Below are 23,507 nucleotides of genomic sequence, written 5' to 3'. Positions count from 1 at the left end.
AACCATGCAAGTCAAAGTAAGATGGTACATCAGAAAAACTACAGCAATCTACTGGAAATTAGTAGACGATAGTCCTGAGTAGCTTACAGTGAACCACGGGTTCCAGCTTCCCTGAAGCACAGAAATAGGAACTTGAAAAAACTTGTAAAAGGTGTCCTCAGGGAATCTTCCATTTTTTCACTATGATACCTTTCATCCTAGAATTGTCAAGCCACATGGAAAATAATAGGATTGAATAGTTCAGTGAGTTAAAAGTTAGTATTATTTCTTTTATCAAAAATATTAGGTCTTTCTGTATTTCTGGAACTGTTAGGATTTGTATGAACTTTAAAACAAGTGAAGTCAACTTGTATTACTCTCTTTTTTTTTAATTTAAAATCATTATCTGTGACTAAACAGACACCATTCAAGTGAAAAAGGAACTTAAAGCCCATATTTTTTAACAGATGATTCAACGAGAGGCAGATGTAAAGAATAAGGTAACTGCTGTGGCGTTGACAGACTCTGTTCACAATGTGTGGCATCAAGAAGCTGGCAAAACTATTCGAGAATGGATGCGAGAGGTGAGAATGGTTTTTAAAAGAGTTGGGGCAGACAATGCTATATATGATTCTACAAACAAGTATTTAAATACTGATCTCTTCCATTTCTTTAAGATACACAAGGAAGCATTGTTAAAGAACTGTGTAAACAGCATGCCTACATCTGTCCCTGAAATAATTTCGATTAAAAACATTTTTGAAACTCAGTCACCAGAGAAAACCAATCAAAAATGACTGTAGTTTTCTTTTCTACTACACAGCAAAGTATACACAAATATCATGTAAGGCACATGATCTGGTAACAGAGTAGGGTACTGGGAGGCACTTAGGACTCCTGGATTCTGAATCTGCTTGCTTTGTGACCTTGGAGCAAGTCCTTTAACCTTTTTGTGCCTCAGTTTATGATCTGTAGAACTCATGTAAATTTATCCACCTCACACAAATGTTATGGGATTTAATTGTTTATAAAGTACTTTAAAGATCCTTTGATGAAAGGTCAAAGCATTCTTATTACTTCTATACTATGGGAACTGCTGGTTGATCTGAGGTTAACCTGATATTGGTTTATGGCCAGCAAGCACAACTTCTCTTCCGTGGGTAGAACATAACGGAATACATTTATTACGCTTTTTAAGACTTAAGTATGGGATAGCTGCAATTGAAAAAGAGAGAAATAATTTGTAATGTGAGATCAACTAAACTCTTGTTTGTGAATCTGTGTTCCTGATCAAATAAAGGTCATACTGTTGTCATTGGGAATGTTTTCTGTATTTATCTAGTCTTATTTTGACATTTTAAAACAAGCAATATATATTCCTAATATAAACTAATTTATCCTGTACTTTTTAATAGGAGTGAGTTTTCCTGTGGATTTAGTGAAACATTGTTTATAGACTGCCTATTCCTAACTTAACCTTATCGTTTTATAGGCCATGACTGATGGGAATAGAGAATCACCTGGGATGCAGTCTGACAGCTCTGACTTAAATGTTAAAAATATAAAGAATACTAACCCCTCTAGGCTCTGTCAGAAAAATCCCCATTTTTCTGTGGGAAATCAAACCCTTAAAATATATGTTACACGGTAGAAACTGAAAATGTTAAGTCCTATAATTTGAATCTGACAACTCATTTTTCTCTGAACATTTAGTCTGAATGAGACAAGTACATTACCTTTAATTTCATTTACAGAAAGTAGATGTTAAAGAATAAGTAACATGATTAATGGCCTAAAACGTGGATGGAGTGTCATAACTTTACATTAGCATTGGAAATCTCCTATAAGAAGTATTTTTACATATGTGAAGTGTAGGTGAGTGGTATTAAGACTAACATATCACCTAGCTATCTCTTACTTAATCAGGTTTAGGGCTACTGGTAGAATGAATAATAATTAAAATGTACACCTAATCTCTGTCTGTCTGTAGTGCTAATTGCTGTCATTGAAAGAATGAATTGTTTAAAAAGTCATTCTTCATTGAAACTATCTCTCCTGTATCATTGGTGGCCTATTTTTAGTACCTGTAGAAGTCATGATTTTTGAATTTATTAGGAGCTGTGATGAATGATAAAACAAATCATCCATTTACATATCTTGACACTGCTTTCGAGAATACTTATTTCTAACAGGCAAGTGTCACATTGCACATAAAAGCTGGTTAATTGTGTGCTAATCTTCTGTATTATCTCAACTCTATGATGTAGTGTTCTAGCAGTAGTTAGTATTAATTTTATTTATTTCAAATGAATGTAATACCTAATAAAAATCTTAATTCTTTTATAATTTCTTACATTTGCTGTTTTACATTCAGTTGTTAATTAAAATTAGGTATGCAAATTATAAAATTTATCTCTATTTTAAACCTTAAAGCCTGTGTGAAGCATGGAAATACTAACATTTTATCCATTTTTACTAAAAAGATAACATTACTGGATAGTGTTTGTTTTCATGTGTTTTTTTTTTCCACACAGTTCAATAGTTTCATTGATCTACTGTTTCTTACAAAAATCTGCCATGCTTTGTGAACTTCACTTTCTAATCTCATACAGCAACCCTTCCTTTATGTTGTTCCTGCTCTCCCTGGTCCCAGAACAGTAGGGTTGCCTTGACAAATCTATTCAAAAGCCATTCCTCGGCCTTTATTGGTGGGGACTGGAGGCTTTGAAATTCTCTCCTCACTGCAACACAGCTGACATCTTCTTCCAGACAGAATGAATTAAGGAAATACAATAAGACACTTGATCTACCAGTCAAGGATCTTTCCACAGTGAGGACTGATTCCATGGTGCACAACTAGGGCAGCAAGCTTCTAAAAATACACAATACACGCTTGTTTACCGGAATAGCAATCAACCATTTTTGCAATCATGATTGATGGGATGATTTTTTTAGAAATCTGTCTGGAAATTCATTGGCTTTTTCCAAGAAAGTTTTTTTTAAAATGAAGTTAATCAGTTTTTACAAAGGCAAAACTCCAAAATAGTTTTGTAATATGTGAAGCCATGAAGATTTTGTATTTTAACTGACAGGCCTCTAAATAGCCACATTGCTTTGTAAGGTAATCTTAAATATAACAAATGTTGTGTAGTCAGACAAATCCTAATATCTAATATATCCTAATAACAAATTTTGAAGTATTTTATTTGAAATTTTGATACACAATCTTCTCTGAATAAATTCCAGTGAAGAAAAATATTTAAAAGGTATCACAGTAAATTCTTTTTAGTCAGAAATTTAGGACTGAAATGTGAACTTGAGTGTTCATTAAATATATATCCACAAAGGCTGATCTTTACATTGTAAAGTATCTGTACTAGTTCATTTTACCTAAATTGGCAGTTATTTCAATAATCTGCAATACTATATTTTTCCTGTCATAATCCATTGTTTTACAACTTCACGGCCACTGCACTGTCTCATCAATTTGTTGCATTATCACACCCTAAAGATTATGACCTCTTAATAAAAGCAAGGAAGATGGGAGATTATTTATATTTATCATCAATAATTACTAACCAATTACAAAAGAAAATTTGAATTACATGTTGGATAATTTAGGCCCCATGCATTTAAGCACATGCTTAATTTTAAACAGATAAATCCATCCCTAATAAGGCATTGGGACTACTCATGTAGATACCAGTTCATCAATGCACTTAAATCCATCCCCATTCAAAACAGCACTTCAGGATATACTTAACACTGAGCACATACTTAAGTATTTTTGCTGAATCAGGGCTTTGCTGTTTTACTTATGTTTGGTCACATGTGAAACTAAGGCTCTGATTCAACAAGGTACTTAAGCATATGCTTAACTTTAAGCATGTGAGCAGTACAACTGGGTCTACCTTTCAGTCCCCATTGTGACTGCTGCTTAAAGTTAGTCACATATTTAACTAACTTGCTGAATTGTGGCCTATATTTATAAAGTCTAATGATTTATTCTTGTTTTAGATTATTGCTTCACCGTAAAATTGTCTCTTACATTACAGAACTGTTGTAACTGGGTGTCTAGTTCAGAACCACTAGATACATCAGTAGAGTCCATGTTGCCAGACTGCCCACGTGTTTCTGCAGGTATGTATACTTGTTTATAGTATATGTATATGGTGTCAAACGTGCCCATGAGTGAGTAGTTTGATTGTTTAAAATGTGATTATTGTATTATATGTTTTTTAAATAATTTTTGCTTTTGCTTTACTCTTCTGTGGCTAAATGATAAGCAAAATAATATGTGACTAGCTTTTGAATGCCTATCATAGCCTTCTATTTTTATGATTTTTAGTATTTTATTTTGCCTTTGTCTAGCTGTATTGAATTTCTATGGCTTACTACTAGTTTTGTAGCCCTCTTTTTCTCTTTGTGTGTGATTAATTTTTGAGTTATTGGAACTTAAGAAAAATAATTATAGAGATTGTGACAGCTCAGAATTTTACGCTAAATTCTCCTGTAAACAATACAAAAAAGAACAAGTGAATGAAAAAGTGACCTTCTGAAGCTCCAGTTAATATGAATCTGTTCTGTACGAATAGTGCAAATTACAAAAATGTAAACCAAAATTATAGTCCACCAGAATGTTGGAACTTCTACTGTGTTGGTGATGTTCTTGAAATGGTAATGCCTTTCATTAATGGAAGCATAAATCATAGGTGTTTTATTCAATGAAAGGGATTAACGCAATAAATCATTTGTTAATGTGTTATAAAGTTATGTAATAATTTCAGGAAGATATTAATGAAACATAATTTGTAAATATAACAGCAAGACCTCTAGTATAGAAATAGTCATTCACAATATAAGAAACTACTATTGAACTTTAATTTGCCAAAAATGAGAAGCACAGTTATAGGATTTCTGTAGAATAGTAAAACAATTTATACTGCACAAGATAGAGGCAACATACCACCCACCATTATATTCATTTTTATTAAGAATGGAATGTTAATTTTTATCAGACCCTGCTGCACATGAAGCACAATTGTTCATTTTACAAGTTACAGGTTAATAATATAGGGCTATTTATTTGAAGTCCTCTAAAGTCCTATTCTTGCAAATGAAGTTCAGGATTTTTTTAAAGGCCTATATAAAGTTAGTTGTATTTTATTTTAGAGCTCATTTAAAGCCCCAATCCTGCAGTCAGATCTGCACTGGAACATGGATCCATATTAGTAGATCCAACTGCAAGATTGAGGCCCAGAAGTGCTAAGTGTCAGTTCTGTACAAACCCAGTGAAATAGAAATGTTTCTATTAGTGCTGCTGTTGTGGTTGGAAAACTAAAATATGGCTTCAGTTCTGAACAGAATTCATAGACCAGACTTTTCATTATTTTTAAAAAGTTGTGGTTGCCTTTTGAAAATTTAATACTGCACAGAATTAGCAATTCTAGATACATTTTAGTTTTAACTTTAATTTCCCTATCTGTGCCACTGTTGTGTAAGAATACATATTACCAGGAGGGAGAGGAAGAGGATCTACAGTGTGTTCATTCAGAAGAGCCAGTCCCAATAACAGGTGTTTTGAATAACAACCGGCATATCCCCAAAATACCAAGAAGGCTCCAGTTGAGCTTTTGTTCTGTTTCTATAATATTATATTTCAATGATGTGAAGGTTATAATATAACCAAGCTAAAATCAGGATATTCAAAATAAAGACAGACACTTTATTTATATATTTTTTACTCTTTAATGATGATGTGCATTAAGAACCAAGCTTCAGTCTGAGCTTTACAGTTCCAAAGAAAATGAAGCATATTGGGCATAGTTTTAATGTTACAACCGGTGAACTCCCCATTTAAATAGATGGGAGTTTTGCCACTGACCACAAAGGAGCCAGGATTTCACCCGATAATTATATGTAGGTTTTTTGTATTTAATGTCATATGTTTAAATTATGTGCAGCACTTGGATGTTTTAGAAAATGTAACATAGTTTGCAAATAGATTTTGACGACAATGATTTAAACATAAATTATGTAATACCAATTTGATGATTCTCTAGTATATAATCAGAGCTTTAAATAGGTGAAACATTATATAAGAGTTATTGACTTCTAATTTCCTAACGTGTTTTTGTTCATGTTCACTATATTTCTTCTATATTTTATTGTAAGTAGACAACTGTGAGATGTTTGCTGAAAGACCGTGAATAATCATTACAGCTTAATTATATATCCTCATTAATATATAAATCTTCATTAAAACTATCCATAATGAATATGTGAAGTGTTACTAGATATTACAGTTATTATAGTAGCCGGTGTGATTGATTTGATTTCAATCCTTCCTTTCTGAGAACTGCAGTACTGAAGCAATCCACACTGACATATTGGCAGCATTGTTCTTGGTATTTAAAAAGAAGAACGGTGTTTCAATCATTAGAACAATAAGAAGCTTTAAAAAAAAATCCCTTGCAAGAAAAAAAAGAATTCACCTCTCTTTTCTGCTTACCACTTTTTACTTACATTTGTACTGAGAAATAAGTTCAAGGTTATCAAAGCATATCGTTGTCTCTTGATCATATAATATGTGTTAGCTTTATTATACAGGGTCTGATTTCCAGTTACCCAGCACCCCAAGATTCAGGGGCTGGGGGAGGTGGCTACTAATTGTTTGTGAGCAGACCTCTCCTCCACTGATGGCATGGCCCTCCGCTTGCTGAGTCAGTTCAACCAGCCATATCCTTACATAGCACTGGAGATGCTGGCATATTAATAAGTCATCAAACTGGAAAAACAAAGCTGTATATCCAGCAAGGTTGTTCAGACTTTTGATTAGAGTATCACTGACTGGTTAAAACATATCTGCTGCTAATATTTTTGTTCACATTCATATTTACTTATATAAAACTAAAAACAAGAGTAAATACACTTTACATTTAAAATTAAAATTACAGGATGAGACTTGGGAACAGTGAGATAACGTCATAGCATTGGATGAGGGAACACAGATAGTTAATGGAGTACAGAGAGACTTGAAAAGCAGTAATTACAGAAGAGTTATCAATTAATTTGATATAAATTTGTAATTTGGTGTGGTGGCCCAAAGACGCCAAAGTGATTTTAGGTTCCCTACTCGGAGCAATCATGTTACAGGTGAGGGTGATGTAGGTTCCCTTTTATACAGCATTGGTGAGACTTCAGTCAGAATATTCTATGCAGTTCTGTGCAATTTGTTTCTCAGGGTCTTAAAGAAGTCATTAGGGCAGGTGATCTGTGGGAATATTCCAGAGGGGCTAGTGGTCCACCTAGTTGCCCAGAGATCCTTGGGATTTCACAACTAATTTCAGAACTCTGCAGTTTAGGAGAACCGTGCCATCTACCTCTCCAAGGTAGATCTGACAACCCCTGTAACTACCTCCACTAGGATAATGACTCCAAATCTGTGTGTTCTGGAAACTCCCCAAATATTTGTTTATCCTAGAGTTCAGGCTAGGGGAGAGTCCAAATTAGCCTTTACAAACATTATTTACTGCAAGTTAATTGGCAATCAGTTAACTTAAGGTAAAAATTCTAGTATAAGCAAGCCCGTAAGTATTCTTTTGCAGCATTTCCTACATAATTTTGTCCCTTCCATAGGTTTTTCTCTGATATATACTTTAACCTTCAATCAGCTTCCTGGGTTCTTAGGTGAGATTCACTCGTGTGAAATTTCTGGGATCTCATTGGCATCTTTTTTAAAAGCATGGCCCCATATTGTAACTTTTCAGTCTTCAGCACCTATTGCTAAATTAATTCTTCAGAAAAATTAGCAGAAAAATTGGGAGATGTATATTAGGCCTTATCTGCACAGGAAAATTGACCCAAATCTCTACTGTGGAATAAATTAACATAGTGATTATTTCAGAATAGAGAGTTCACACATGGAGCTATTCTGAAATAGGTTATTCCAGAATAGCTACTACAATAATTTTCCTCATGTAGACAAGACCTTAGGTTACATGCATTCTCCTTTGCTGTTAACTTTTGGGTGTCCAACTTCTTCTTCTTTCATATGGTTTAAATAGGTAGCAACAACTACAAATTTATATCTACGTTTGGTATCAGAGGGACAGCCATGTTAGTCTGGATCTGTAAAAGCGGCAAAGAGTCCTGTGGCACCTTGTAGACTAAGCTTGGACTACAAAGTGGATAGAAAGCTGCCTACATTGTTGGGCTCAACCGGTAGTGATCAATGGCTCCATGTCTAGTTGGCAGCCGGTATCAAGTGGAGTGCCCCAAGGGTCAGTCCTGGGGCCGGTTTTGTTCAATATCTTCATAAATGATCTGGAGGATGGTGTGGATTGCACCCTCAGCAAGTTTGCAGATGACACTAAACTGGGAGGAGAGGTAGATACGCTGGAGGGTAGGGATAGGATACAGAGGGACCAATTGGACAAATTGGAGGATTGGGCCAAAAGAAATCTGATGAGGTTCAGCAAGGACAAGTGCAGAGTCCTGCACTTAGGACAGAAGAATCCCATGCACTGCTACAAACTAGGGACTGAATGGCTTGGCAGCAGTTCTGCAGAAAAGGACCTAGGGGTTATAGTGAATGAGAAGCTGGATATGAGTCAATAGTGTGCCCTTGTTGCCAAGAAGGCCAATGGCATTTTGGGATGTATAAGTAGGGGCATTGCCAGCACATCGAGGGACGTGATCGTTCCCCTCTATTCGACACTGGTGAGGCCTCATCTGGAGTACTGTGTCCAGTTTTGGGCCCCACGCTACAAGAAGGATGTGGAAAAATTGGAAAGAGTCCAGCAGAGGGCAACAAAAATGATTAGGGGACTGGAACACATGAGTTATGAGGAGAGGCTGAGGGAACTGGGGATGTTTAGTCTACGGAAGAGAAGAATATGGGGGGATTTGATAGCTGCTTTCAACTACCTGAAAGGGGGTTCCAAAGAGGATGGCTCTAGACTGTTCTCAGTGGTAGCAGATGACAGAACAAGGAGTAATGGTCTCAAGTTGCAGTGGAGAAGGTTTAGTTTGGATATTAGGAAAAGCTTTTTCACTAGGAGGGAGGTGAAACACTGGAATGCGTTACCTAGGGAGGTGGTGGAATCTCCTTCCTTAGAAGTTTTTAAGGTCAGGCTTGACAAAGCCCTGGCTGGGATGATTTAATTGGGGATCGGTCCTGCTTTGAGCAGGGGGTTGGACTAGATGACCTCCTGAGGTCCCTTCCAACCCTGATATTCTATGATTCTATGATTCTTTCGTGGGTGAATACCCACTTCGTCAGATGCATCTGACGAAGTGGGTATTCACCCATGAAAGTTTATGCTCTAATACATCTGTTAGTCTATAAGGTGCCACAGGACTCTTTGCCGCTTTTATCTAAGTTTGATAGCCAGCACCTTGCCACAACAGTGGGCTGGTGAATGTCCTTCAGGCCCCTGGCAAAAGAACAAAAGGGACACTCATATATGATGTGCTCTATCATTTGTGCCTGGTGACCACAGTTGCATACAGGTGTTTGCTTCATTTTCCATTTAAAGAGGGTTTGTCCAATCTCCCATGAGATTTCCTAATGCGATTCAATCTGCATCAGTCTTTCCAACATAAATCAAAACGCAGTGGTTCCTTGGCAGGATCAACAACGAGCTGTTTGTTTTGAGCGGTCAAAATGCTCCAAGTGACTCTCCATTGAACCTCGGCATCAAAGCTGGGTGTAAGGGTCTTGATGTGGTTCCACAGGGGGTTGTGGGATTTTAGACACGTCTTAGGCAGGTACTGCAGGTCATCATGCAGCAGGATCCTCGTGTTTGCATTGACATGGTTAAGAAAGTGAGATGTCTGAGCAGCTCTTCTAATCTGTGGAGGCTGGATGTGTGATAGGACTGGGAGCCAGTCGACTGGAGTCGATTTAAGCGTCCCTCACACTATGCACATAGAATTGTTGAGTTGAGTGTCAAGGAGTTTAGTGTGACTGCTGTGAGACCACACTGGCACACAATATTCAGCCACAAAATATACCAAGGCAGTTCTTGTGGTTCGTAAGGTCCATGCTGCCCAATTTAAGACACGTTAAAGGGGTCTTATTTTCATAAGGTGTGTGCACGTTCTGAAAATCACACCCTTTTACCATCAGTATAGTTGGGCACCCAAAAATTGAGGCACCTTTAAAATCACTTGTCAGTTTTGAAAACCAAGGCCAGTATAATTAAGACATCATTAAATAAGAAGATTAAATTATTAAAAGGCAAACAAACTGGTGCAGAGATGAGGAGTCTACACTGATCCAGAGAAACACTTTGATACAATCTTCCACTGATACAAGTGGGACATGTCAGTAACAGATTGTAAGGTTACCAGGCATTATCTCCTGTTACCAGACAGTCATCTCAGGTTTATTTTCCAGACAATATATATTTTTATTTTAGGCAAAATTTCTAATACAACTCACTTGCTTTGAGTAAGAGGCAGAGCATTGTGATTTTTTTATACAGTGCTCATGTTATATTACATATAAACAAAAAGTAAGGTGCCTGCCCATAGCAGCCTACAGTCCAAATTAGACATAATACAGTATAGGGATGCCAATAAATAAATGTTGAAGGGAAAAAATGGTGGTAATAGCAATGAAAGTTCATGAAATATTCTTACTGGGTTACAGTCACTCCACCTGCATAGAGTCCAAGCAATTGTTCCTTGTGCATGAGAAGTGCAGGTTTAGGTCCCTTCTTAGGTTGAATGGGGAGTGAGTGTGGAATGCGGGAAAGGTGGTGGTACTCTTCCAAGCTCAGCCCACGAAATAAACTTTGCCTACATTAGTTGCTAAAATGAAGCACTACTCACTGTTGACTGTGCAGATGCTCAAAATATGGTCACGTTGCTGCTTAGCTCCCGGTGTGCTGGTGTGTCAATGCAACAGCTCCCTCTCTGGCCAGGCAGAGTGTTGCATCAGAATTCACTGGTCTGGTGGAGCCGTCAGTCAGTCTATCTTGCTTGAGTCCCACTGGGGTGTGTGGGTTTTCTTCTTATTCCTGTCGGGGTCAGCTGGTCCTGGTACCCAGGGGTCTGGAAACCTCCTCAGTTCTAAAGACTTCCCAGGAGTTGGTAGGGCCTGCCCAATCCACTGGGTTCCAGTTCAAGTTCCTTAAGCCAGACCGGCAGAATCAAGACTCAGTGATTCTGGTTGTACCCTGAGCTCCTTTCTACCTCCCCTAGTTTCTGTAGGCTCTGTAGCCTGTTGGTCTGGTTGTCCCTTCTCAAGGTGCAGTCTCTCAGCAGCTTGATGGCAGGAGTTCCCTTCTCCAACCTGTTGTTCCTCTGGCAGCTGCCCCACCCCTCTGCTTCCCAGTTCTTTTATCCTCCCAGCTGCTTTGAGGCTACTGAACAGCATTGGCCAACAGTATGCTCATTAACTCCTTGACTGCTGGGCCAGCATGGTGTATATAGCCCCATGACACTTGCCCTTGATAGGGCTTCGGAATGTCCATGGGCATTGCTGGGTTTGGCTCCTTCTTGGTTGGAATGAAAAAAATAAGCATTGGTGTCTCCCAAACTCCTCCTATGAGTGGCACCAAAATGAGTTGTTACTTATAGTAAATTGTGCAGATCTGAGACCCTCCTCGTCCTTTTTTCCATGAGGAATTAAATAGTTAGCAAAGATTATAGTGAATCATCATCAATGGGTATCTGAGTTGACCCCTCACTGATGAATGGGGCAGTTCATACCACTCTGAATTATTGCTTTGGGCTCTCTTCAGGCTCGCATAGACATCTCTGCATCAGTTAGCCTCAGAAAAGTGAACAGTGTTTCTTCACGACCATAACAGGGAGAGTCTTTATTTTTTATGAAAGTTGAGATTCTGGAGAACATGATAGTTGATTCAGAGAGGGGGCAGTATGGTGTATGGGTGCATACCAGCTGGCCATGGCTCCCTCATACCAAGACTAGAATGTGGCACTGCAATGTGGCTGAGGCTGCTACTCCATGCTAAGTAACAGCTGTAGCCCCTTCAAGAGACCTGAGTAGCATTAGTTTGGGCCATTGGGTCTGCATGTATTCATAAAGGCCCTGTCCTGGTGCACTCACAGAGGTTGTCTCCTCACCTGCCTATGCAAGTGAACCCTTGTGCAGTGCACAGGGCATACAAGAAACCACCATGCGGTCACTGTACCTATGATCCCTATGCACACATGCAGAATCATTGTGAGACCATTGGATCCAGGATTTCACCCGTTAGATCTGAGTGATGCCTTACACTGGCCTTCCTCCCTCTCCCTGGCTGATTTTTACTAATTTTTTGTTGAAATACAAATCTGCATGAATACAATAAGGCCCCAATCCAGTAGTGAACAGTAGGCCCCTGTGTCTGTGCAGATTTCCAGTGAGGTCAAAGGAGTTCTGTATAAGTGCAGGGGTTTGTACTCATGGCGTTCATTACAGGATTGAGGCTTAAGACAGCAACCTCATCCTTGCCAGAGTAATCAGAGCACAGATATAAGTTTTGTCTGTTTTTTACTTAGCTTTAATTATAGCAGACTAGACTGACGCTTTAAAAAGTTTTAAAATCTTGCTCAGAGTAAATAAGGGTCCAAAAACCACAAACTGCCTTGAGCTGATTAAGAAGATGTCTGAACTTAGCCCCACAGTTCCTCTTAGTTCAGCTTACCAGTGCTTCTGATTTTATACTTTTAAATGTTTTAACACTGATGAAGGCAGTAGGGTTTTTATACTCAATTCTTTTGTTTCTACACAAGTAGTTCATGACTGGTGATAAATATCCAAGATCCTTAGTAATTAAAACTGTGTTCATTTTACCATATGGGAAGATTAAACCAGACAATGTGCCCATTTTGGTAGGATGTTATTTCTGCATTCAGTAGTTTTTCACAGAGATTAAGATTACAATAATCAGTGTTTATTGTAAACCTCTTTGCATTCTCTGGCTTCGTGTTCATGCAGTTCCGTCAATGAAAGCTTTTTATTTAGGAGGAAAGATTAAAGTTTGAAGTGTTTTTCAAAACGAGACATGCACCTATGCTTATTTACAGAATCAAACAAAAAAATGGAGTGGAACATTAGTAACATGAATTGACAAATGCAAAGAAACGTCACATTTCTGCTACTCTAACCTTATTTTATACTGTTTTCTCTCCAGTCTCACATGCTATATATGCTCCTGTACCAACTTGTCAGTTACCCCTTTAATTCAGGCTTCCATTACCATTTTCAGCCAATGTTACATTTTCAGTATTTCTTGAGCATATTTTTGTGTGTGAATAAATTTCCTTTATAGGAAATTTTAATGGAATCTTTGAAGCGAAAGACGGCAACAGCAACAACTTTGGTGCTGCTGATGCACATGTGCGATAAGTCCTGTCTTACCTACGTGATCTTAGAGTGAGAAGTCTAGTAGCATTCTACGCACTCTATTCTTCAAGGCATGCCCATTTGTAGTCCAAATTCACTGCTGGAATAAGCAGATACAACTGTATCAAAGCTTTGAAAATGTGGGTTTAGATTGGGACCTTAACTATACTATATAAAGTTATTGCCAAAAAGTACTTCTAATATCAACTCTTGCTACAACCAACCCTTTTGCTACCTCTCTCACCTCTTTTCCCGACCACCTGTTTCCTCTCAGTTAAAGTTGAACATCTGGAACCAATGATGCTTTATCCCCCAGCCTCATACAATGCATCCAACAAGAAGTGAAGGTGGGATTCCAATTGTTTTGTTCCTCCAGGGCATGTTCGGGATATGTCTTAGTCGAAGGAGGAATAGAGGCACCTCATGCTGTTTCCTGTAGCTAAAACAAAACCTCACCTTAAACAAGGGCTTGCTGCAATATTTCCAGGAATAATTCCTTCCCAAACTCCCCAATGCAAAATGAGAGTATGAACCCTTCGATGTCCTTTAGGATGATGCAGCCTACTCCTCCTTGCCCCTTAAATCGCTCACTCCATGAATGAGGGACGGGGCCATACCTCTGCTTCTTTTTCACCTCCTTTGGATGTATGGAGGCCCCAGCCCAGCACAAAGATTCTCCTTGCATGTACTTAAGTGCTTAGGTGGATAAAATAGTCCTTGCAGTCTCCACAGAGCACTGGATCTGTGACTGTTCCTTGCACAAGCCAGACGTGGGGAAGGAGAGGAAGGCGTCTTGCTCCTATTGTTTCGTACTATAACTAATATAAAGGCCCAAGACAGTCTGGCTCTTTTTATATTCCAAGTTGTGTATGCTGACCTCGGTGACTGAGTTTCTCTACACTTTGAGCTTGAGGTGTTGTTCTGGGTGTCCTTAAGCCTCTGACTGCCAGATGCTGGGTCTGGATGACTGAGGATGGATCACTCAATAATTACCCTGTTCTGTTTATTCCTTTTGACGCATCTGGCATTGGCCACTGTAGGAAGACTGGATACTGGGCTAGATGGGCCATTGGTCTGACCCAGAGTGGCCTTTCCTATGTTCTTATTTGCTACGTTTTACTCCTGTTCACCCTGCCAAGCCAATACATCTACGGGAGAGTGAGTTGGTATATCAATGTAATTGTTACTAAGGGCTGAAATCCAGCAACAAGAGAGGGTGAGTGCCTGTGAGGAGGCACTCATTGCCATGGTGGATATAGCCCTAAATTCTAATTGCAAAATCTTTATTACTACTGATGTCACAGCTAAGAGAACACAGCTTGCATTTCAGATCCCAGGTTGAGTTTGCAGGTTTGGCAATAGGGACTAAAAGTATTTTACTTGCAGAACGAGAAAATTTGATATGGAAGTTATCAACAGCTGACAAACATGGAGTCCCATTATTCCATTTTTAGATACCCTTTTCAGAATATAATTGCACTTTAAGCCTTATCCTGTGAGGAAACATTCCTATATTTGGAAGGCCTGCTTTTTTTTTTAGTGAAACTGATATGCGAACCCCTTGAAAAGACTTGTCACTTTCTGCTAACCAATGTCAGCAACTAATCTCATCATGTTAATGTAGAAGGACAGTCAAGTGATTTGCCTTAAATTTGTTGTGATTGTAGTATATTTATGAAAAGCAAAAGCAAACAACTGCTTTATAACAAATGTTTATTGTTTACATAGATAGTTTTAAGAACAAGGCTAATGTAAGTAGACACAGATTAAATTCTTACATTTACAGCATGAAAACCATACTCTTTATAACTAATTTTTTAAAAAGATCAATATTTTGAATAAACATTTCATTCCAAGTGCCTGTACTATATCAGTAAATATATATTTTTGCCGTATTCCAACTTCAAATACAAATGAATAGAATAGGATATTTTCATATGAGCATATTATTATTTTATGCACTTCTACAACACTTGAACAAAAAAATAATCCACATAAGACAATGGTTAACCAAGAGTAAACAATTTTAAATTATGTTCAGGGTCTGTTCTCTAGCTAATTAGGATGTAAATGTCTTTAACTTTTGAGCAAGCTGTTATAATTAAAACAAATATTAAAATAAAAAGTCCAATATTGCTTTTTTTCAGGGAAAGAAACATAATGTTTATGCTTGTAAACTTGAGCTCTCTACAGATGATACACTTTGTCTGAAAATGATGTTTATTTTATTGTTTAGCTGAGGCCCTTGAATTAATATATAATCTGAAAACTCTTAAGGCCAAATTCTGGCGTTAGTTACTCACACAGGGCTTCATTTGAGTTCCAGCAAAAGCCCTATGCATGCATGTGAGGGCAGAACTTGGATCTTAATTTGCTTTGCTGAGCAAAACAAGATATGTCTGTGTGAATCATTGTCCCCTTTGGCTCCCGATTAGTCAGGGGTGGGTCGTAGAAGCTGGGATCTGAACAAGGCAGCAGAGTAGGAACAAGATAGGAAGGCAGGAATCAGGAACAAGGCAAGGCTCAGGAGTCAGGCAAGAAGGTGGGGTCAAATGTAGCAGCCAACCAGGAATTCACCTAATTGCTCAGAATACTTCCTGTACATCATTGTAGCCTAAATAGCAAGTGTGAACCAATAGGAGAGGCCAGACATCTCTTTCAACTGCGAGCTTCATGGGTGGTTTCAATGTAAGGTAGCGTTCTTTAGCCCACACTCCCTGGTAGTACCAGAAAGCTTCTGGGTGTTGGCTACAGTCTGAGGACTACCCCGGGGACATGTGGACCCAGGTTTCAGACCCGTGATCCCCCACACTTGCTCAGAAAAAGAACACAAAATGCAGCCATGTCATCTTAGAAAGCATGTCAGATTAGCTTCCACTAACTGTCTTGACCACATGTGGTCGTTTCAAGCAATCAAAGAACCAGACCCTAGGGGCTTTTCTGACCAAATGCATCAATTGACCCAGCTTGATATTTGAAGAGTAACATAGATTACATTTTTGAAGTCAACTTAATTTGATTACAGCTTTTTTGAAGTCAACTTAACACCACTAAGAACAAAAGAGGAATGGAATTTCATTGAAAATTTTTGAAATTTCATAGTTTTGCTCCAGTGTCATGGCTCTGGTGCTCTGCTATGCTTCAGCAGAATACCGTGCCCCTATGTGGTGTCGTTCGCCTCACACTGAACAGGTCAATGTTTAATTGAACTTGACCATGCGCATCTTCACAGGCATCCTGCACCCCACTCCTATTCCATGGCCACCAGTTCTGAGCAACATAGCCCCTCCACACATTAATTGCAGAGTCTCAACAGCCAGACTGATGGAAAAGCTACGTGCCAGTCCAGGTCTCTCACTGTACACAGCCATTTTCAGTCGCCACGGTGCATGAATTACGTTGAAGCTTCCATTGTAATCTCAACCACCAGATCGGAATCGGTCAGCGGGAAACCTATGGCGTGATGAGTGGTCATCTAAAGACATTTAGAATGGTTTCCTTGTCGCTGAACCAACTGTTTGACCACTGGGATTTGACCTGCCACATCACCTTTGGACTCTGCTAAACAGATTCTGAACCGGCCAAGGAATAGGCGCAGCCAGCCGCTACACATGCACAATCTGCACAATGACTCGTTTTGTCACGGTGATCTCAATCAGTCAGTGGTGCATGTTGTTCAATACTGTCAACAAACCAGATTGCATAGTGGCCTCAGGGCCCTTAGTTCTGCGGATGAAGCTGCTGTTCGATGACTCGGCAAGCAATGCAAACACGAGAAGGAGAAGAAGAAGAATTATTTCATGACAATCTAACAAACTCAAAACCAGGGAAGTCATGGTGAAAAATAATTTAATTGCAAATATTTTGCTCAGCTTTCCCTGTTGAGCTGTTTTCCATGACTTAGTTTCTGACCAGTTCAGATGCACACCAGGAGGCATATTGTCAAGTGGCAGAAGTGGCATCACAAAGTTGCCTTATTTTTGTTTTCATCTATGCAAGGACTGAAGTGAAGAAGAACAAACAAGATCCAGAAGATAAAGGCTCTGAGGAGATCATGAAAATCATAGAAGGAATTTGCTACCACATGACTAGCTGAACTCAGAGGAATACCCTACAGTCTACATTGTTGGAATGAAGTCACCGAAAGCAATTTGATAAACAAGGAGATTAGGTGCAAAATCTATGTTAATACTAGGATACCTAACCTGTTGAGGCATCTTACTAGGCGAGAAGGGGAGGCAGAAAATCTAGGTTATGTGGTGGCTGCTGGGCCATCTCCAGATGGATGTTTTCTCCTGCTCATGACTTCAGTGGCAGTTACACACATACAACATCTTGCTATAGCAGGCCCTAGATTCCTCATATCTGTTTATCTTAACTCCAAAGGAATTACGAGCTCTGTGAAGGGGTGAAATCTTCTATATTCTTGCTTTCTTCATCCCCTAAATATTGTTAAATGAACAAAATGAGTGTTTAGATCACAAAGTGAATATCAGCAGAGAGTCCTGTAGCACCTTATAGACTAACAGACGTGTTGGAGCATAAGGTTTCATGGGTGAATACCCACTTCATCGGCTGCATGTCAGCTTTCTCCTCTTTGCTTTCTGAATGCTCTGATTACTAATTGGTGCAAGGGAGGGTAATTGTTGTCTCCTCCGCCCTTTACTTATTAGAATTACGTTTTGTTCAGAACTTTTTTTAATGGTTGTAGCTAACAAGTTGTTACCTTAATAAGCAAGAGTTCCCAACAGTCACAGGAGAATTGGTTTAGCTTCATCAAGGTAAAGTTTTATAAACTATTTAGAAATCATTTTCCAGCTTCTAAATACAGAAATGAAAACTGATTTTGCATGTTTATTCTTCCTGTACATAAAGACTGTTCTCATAGAATTTGTTAATTCAGCTATGATTCTGTTGCTTTAAATCTTTCTTCTATATTCCTGGGCTGATTTCATGCACAACTTAAAGTTTAATGTTGCTAGATGATTTACTGCAGCTTTACAGATGGCATTTCAACCAGTCTGTGGACTGAGTCCCGTCCCCACATACGATACACTATTGTGCTAGCATAAACATGGATATTGATACAAAGTCGGTGAAAACAGACTCTAAAAGTAACTCCATGCTTCTACTCTCAAATTCAGTGGCAGCAAGTTTCTTCTTAGATTTCGAATGCTGACTGTGCAGTATTTGCATAGTGCTCCACTTTAGCTCCTTATTTTGTTAATCATGTACATCAGTATGAGTAAACAGTCATTAGAGTTAAATTTATTTGTATGTCAGTCTCAGACCCCACCCACATTCATTTGGCTATTTTTAATTTCTGATTTCTCTCAATAAGATGCTTTGCAGAATTCACAAAATTACTCGGTGCTATTAATGTCTTAACCTTTGTCTATAAAAGTTTAGAAGGTCTATTATAAATTGGGAGTAAGTGCTTGTGATATGCACAGCACAATTTGGCTGAAGTGGTCACCATTTTACTGATAGTCTTTCTTTGGATAGCTTTAGAAGAAGTGCCTGGCACCAGCATGCTATTAGGCTGTAATTAGTGTAACTAACAACTAATATGAAAGAGCAGAATACAGGTCACCATAAGACTTCAAAGGTCTTAACAGGTTAAGGTTGGAGGGCAATCTATCCCCTTGTTTAATCTGTTGCCATATCTGGTGAGATTTGTTAAAATCTTCAGCAACCTCTAACCTGGAGGTGTTGCTCCCTCATAATTTACTGGTCACATGCCATATTCTTTATTCTCTTTTGTTTAGATGAGCATGAGTCTTGGTGAAAGGCAGCTTCATTTTAGAGTTCATGTACAAATGTGCACAGATTATCAGCTTTCTAATGCAGATAAAAGATTATGGTTTAAGCCGCTTTAATGTTCTTGTCCTGCCAGCTTTGGACTACAGTGAAATAGTTGTTTTGCTATGCTGTGAAACATAATTTGTAGACAACATTTAATGTGTAATGTGGGAGTAGTTTTAAAATGTAACTATTTAAAATAAATCAGTTATTGTATAATTGATTCTAACAGATACTGAGTATTATGAGTTATACGAGATGTGTCCCTAAACCTAATTGCCCAAGGATAATTTTGTTTGTGATTTCAGTGAACACTAATGCTCTTTGAGGATAAATACACAACATAAGAATAATCTTATCATGTTTTCGTGTGTGGTTCTTAACCCCTCTCTCCCAAGCCTCTGACAATGGTTTCTCCTTGATTACACCTGGCTCTAAATGAAAGCTAGTCCAGATGGGAGGCTAAGTACCCCATCCTTTCTTGTTTTGCTCATTATCATTTTGCCTTCTAAGCAATTGTGGTGCTGTTCCTCCAGATGGAAGGTTCTAGAGAACCCCTCTAAGGCCGCAAACAGAGGGTTCCCATGGCTTTCACCTTCCACTTTTCCCTCTCCAGGTCCCAACACCACACTTTCACGATGAGCCTGAGCACAGGCCCGAGGACCAAGATATCTGAGGCCACTTAGGCAAAGTGGTGCACAGCAAGGTACTTGACTGGCCCAAAACCAAGCTTAGTTTTAATTACCTTTTAAACTGATTAGGGCAACTTAAAGGACAGTAAGAGTGAGTGAGAGGAAGAGAAGGAGCAGGCTGATGTCAGATATAAAGTTCACCAGAAAAAAAAATCTTACAAGGATTTCACAAGCAATGACACTAAGGATAGTATTTAGAAAATCTTTTTCTTTCAAGACTATCTTGCGATTAACTATGGGACTACTACATCAAAGCTACACTGACTTCAAAGCTTAGAACCACTTACAGTTTGCAGCTATTACTAAAACATACCACTTCACCCTGCCAGCAACTCATCTTCGCTAAGTTACACCATCTACCTCCTGGCCTCTGTTTTTTATGGAGGAAAAAAACTTTGTAAATTAAATATCGCTCTTCACACTGAACTAATGTCAAAGTAAGAAACAAAAGCATTAAATGGAGGTATTAAGAGGGTCAAACTCTAAATAATCAGCGTGTGTGAAGTAAATTTTGCCACACCATTCTAGCCCAATTCACAAATCCACAAATAAAAATGAGCAAGCTATTTAGACAGTTATTTAGACAACAGAGCCAGAGGTTACCTATCTAGCACAAAATCCTGTAAAGCAGCTCTTGGCTAATGGACAGACTTAATACTGTGGTAACTTGGCACAAGTAGAGCGCTCCTTGAGCTCAATGATGTTCTCATGTACATGCAGCTCAAACGCCACATATCTTACAATATCCGTCCCAACCATATTCTGTAGTGATTAACTACACTAGCTGATTTTTTAGAGATATGCAATGTTGCACATTCATGTACTATATACAAGAGCAGTGTGGTGCTGTTGGGCATTAATCATCATTTATTGCTGTACTTTTTTCTTCTTTATAAACTGGAGAAATTGAAGAAGAGAAGCTTGAATATTTGGTATTTTTGAAATCACTGCAACAACTCATCTGCAATAGTAGGTCTATACCACATCCTCTGTACTGAAATAAGAAGGTTACAATGTACTGAGAATGTAATTTATTGCAGCATTAATACTATTCAACACTTAAAATTGTTACATTGTTATTTTCTGATTGGAAGTTTTATGCCTAGGGTTTTTTAAATGGTACATTAATTTCTGAATAAAATTTGTCTTGTAAACGACATATTAATAGAAAGTTAGGCATAAGTGTGATTCTTTGAGTGTGCTTTATATAACAGTTTATATGTTCAGTACAGATCAGTGACATGCTCTCTAGAGCTAAGTGCCATTAATCCATTTACAGCTGCTCATTGCAATGAAGAGAAATTACCAGTGAAAGAACTGATCATATGTTAAGGAGAATTTCTCTGTTTCCATGTATTCTGCTTTTATATTTTGAAAATATATTTGGTGCCTTTGCAAATGTTTAAAGTGACTCTTTTTACTTAAAAAGAGAGTCTGGCAACAGTCAGGAGTTCTGAATCTTTTGGCTTGTGTCCAACTTGCTGGTTGTTTTGCCACACTTAGTTCCACATCACTGAATTTAGAAGGCAGAAGTGGCAAAGCTCTGCACTGATCTATTGGTCATGACCACTCCTACCTCATTCTGAGTGTTTTCATCCTAATCTATTTGCACAAATAATGTAGTTCTGCAGCAATAAATGAAGATTTAAAATACAGAAGCATAGAGGCAGTTCACATATTGTTTCAGAAGGATGATGTTTTCTAGTAGATGTAAATACATGAATTATAATGTAACTGAGTCAGTTGAAAAAGCTATTGTCTTTAAAGAGTTGACATATGAAAAGAGAAAACAGGAATTTACTGTTAAATTTGAAATATGTATGGCAATTGTATGTTCTGTCTAAAGAACGTGTCTTTGCTTTAGAGATGTAAAGGGAGGGGGGAAGCTTCCTGACTGGCTGATTATTTCAAATACTCTGACATTTTGATTGCATAAATTGTTATTATAGAGTCAGGTAAGACTTCATCTCTGAATTTATATATTTCATTCCATTGTAGATTTTTTTTCTTAACAAATACACTTCTCTGCAATAAATTGTTCAGAGAATGAACAGCAGAGTCATTTGAGGTTCATTGAAAATATAGGAGGACATCATGTTTCCTGTCCTTTTGTTAAACTTGGCATATTGATTTTTTGCACAGCTTGCAGCACAGAAATGTGATCTACAGCTATGGCAAGGCAAGCTAACCACATGTGAATTTGTTAAGTACTGCTGGATTAGCAGGAATCGTCAGACTGTGCAAACATGGCAACTTGATTTCCTCTGTAACTCTTTATTTATGACTTAATCAATTAAAATAATAAGTTTTGATTTTATTAATCATAAATAAATGAATAATCACAAATCATCTACAGAAGTCATTTTTTCCCCACATTCACTAGTTCCCATGAAGTTAGCACTCTCTCAGTAACTCAACTGCAGTGCTAAACATGCAGAACTTGTACTGAAGTTGAGGAGAAAATATGTAAAAATAAAGATTTGACAAATGTTGTTTGCTAGTGTTTTTTTAGATTTGCCCGTGAAATTAATAAAGACAAGGTATGTTTTTTAAACAACTTTCAAGTTTTTATTTAAATTTGTCATTACTTTTCTCTATGTATTCCTTTCCTGTTTAATCTTTTGTTCCCTTTATGTTCAAAGATAGTAAGATTATGGAAGCTACTGAAGCTGCAGACTGCATTTAAGTTTAGTTATGGTGTAGCCTTGTGGAAAGAGCTCCTCTGATGTGAGGCTGGTTTGCTCTTCTCTCCACATTATTAAACCTTCTTAAACACATCCATTATACCATTCACCTTCCTTGACTTCAAACAACACAGCAACTGTGTATAGAGGATGAACTGTAACTCCGTTGAGTGGGTTACCTGTGGTTTCTTAGAAATGTTAATGTATTATCTGTCGTGTTTATAAACTTCTGTTTGCCATTGGATGTTGAGAAACCATTCTGAAGTTTTAGAATCAAACTGATCAAATGTCCAAGGCAAAGAAAATGATTAAGGACATATTAGAGTTTGGCATCATTGTCATCTGTCCTTTGAAATTGTTTCTTTAAAATAAATCTCTAAAAAATGTTAATGTAAAAGGTTACTAAGTGGGAAAACAAAGTTGCTATGATTTTTAAGGGATCTCTGTGTACATTCTGACTGAATCACTTATGAAAATCATCTTGACTAACGCTGGCCTTATCGTTCAGAGTTTATTGGAAACTAATCTTTTCAAAATATTTGGAATAAGCTAAAACCTGACTTGCTCATCTCATGAAAAAGGTCAAAACAGAGAAGAAAGTGCCACTGGTTTGTGTTAGGTGACACTGTGCCCTGCTTGTCTAATTTGATTACACAAAGCCACTGAAGCCCCAGGCAAAGCTGATTTTAGCTATAATCAGCTTCTTAACCTTTTGAGAACTAACGTAAACACTACCTACCGGTGGTTAATTCTGTTGCTGAGTTACATACAACAAAGTGCAAAGGTAAAAGTGTACAAGTACAGTAACACATGTTGTGACAAAACATAACAAGATTATTTAAAGGGATTACAACAGCCTACTCTCTGTCTGTGCTTATTGAATTTTTTCTAAAAATAACTAACTAACTAAATAAAGATGGGTTATAAGGGCGAAGGTTCAATTTTAAGCATAGTTTTCCTGTTATAATCCTGGCTGATCTTGGATTC

At 38.0% G+C, this 23,507-nt stretch overlaps 1 protein-coding gene across 7 annotated transcripts in view; it reads left to right on the top strand.

The window, feature by feature from the left end:
* The window catches only part of ARB2A (ARB2 cotranscriptional regulator A), a 363,334-nt gene that overhangs the window by 254,724 nt on the left and 85,103 nt on the right, over positions 1–23,507 (top strand). For 5 of the 7 annotated variants that reach the window (XM_075128571.1, XM_048851080.2, XM_048851082.2 and 2 more), the window contains 2 exons: positions 447–563; positions 4,035–4,119. In XM_075128571.1, coding sequence (XP_074984672.1) covers positions 447–563; positions 4,035–4,119 — 202 coding nt within the window. Of the gene's footprint in view, positions 1–446; positions 564–4,034; positions 4,120–5,481; positions 6,170–19,760; positions 19,802–23,507 lie in introns of those variants that run through there. The other 2 variants (XM_048851081.2, XM_048851079.2) reach the window with 2 other exon arrangements.

The sequence above is a fragment of the Caretta caretta genome, chromosome 5 (assembly GCF_965140235.1).
Source record: "Caretta caretta isolate rCarCar2 chromosome 5, rCarCar1.hap1, whole genome shotgun sequence".
Taxonomy (NCBI): Eukaryota; Metazoa; Chordata; order Testudines; family Cheloniidae; genus Caretta; species Caretta caretta.
Note: the sequence above shows the minus strand (reverse complement) of the source record. Positions and strands in the feature narration are given on the sequence as shown.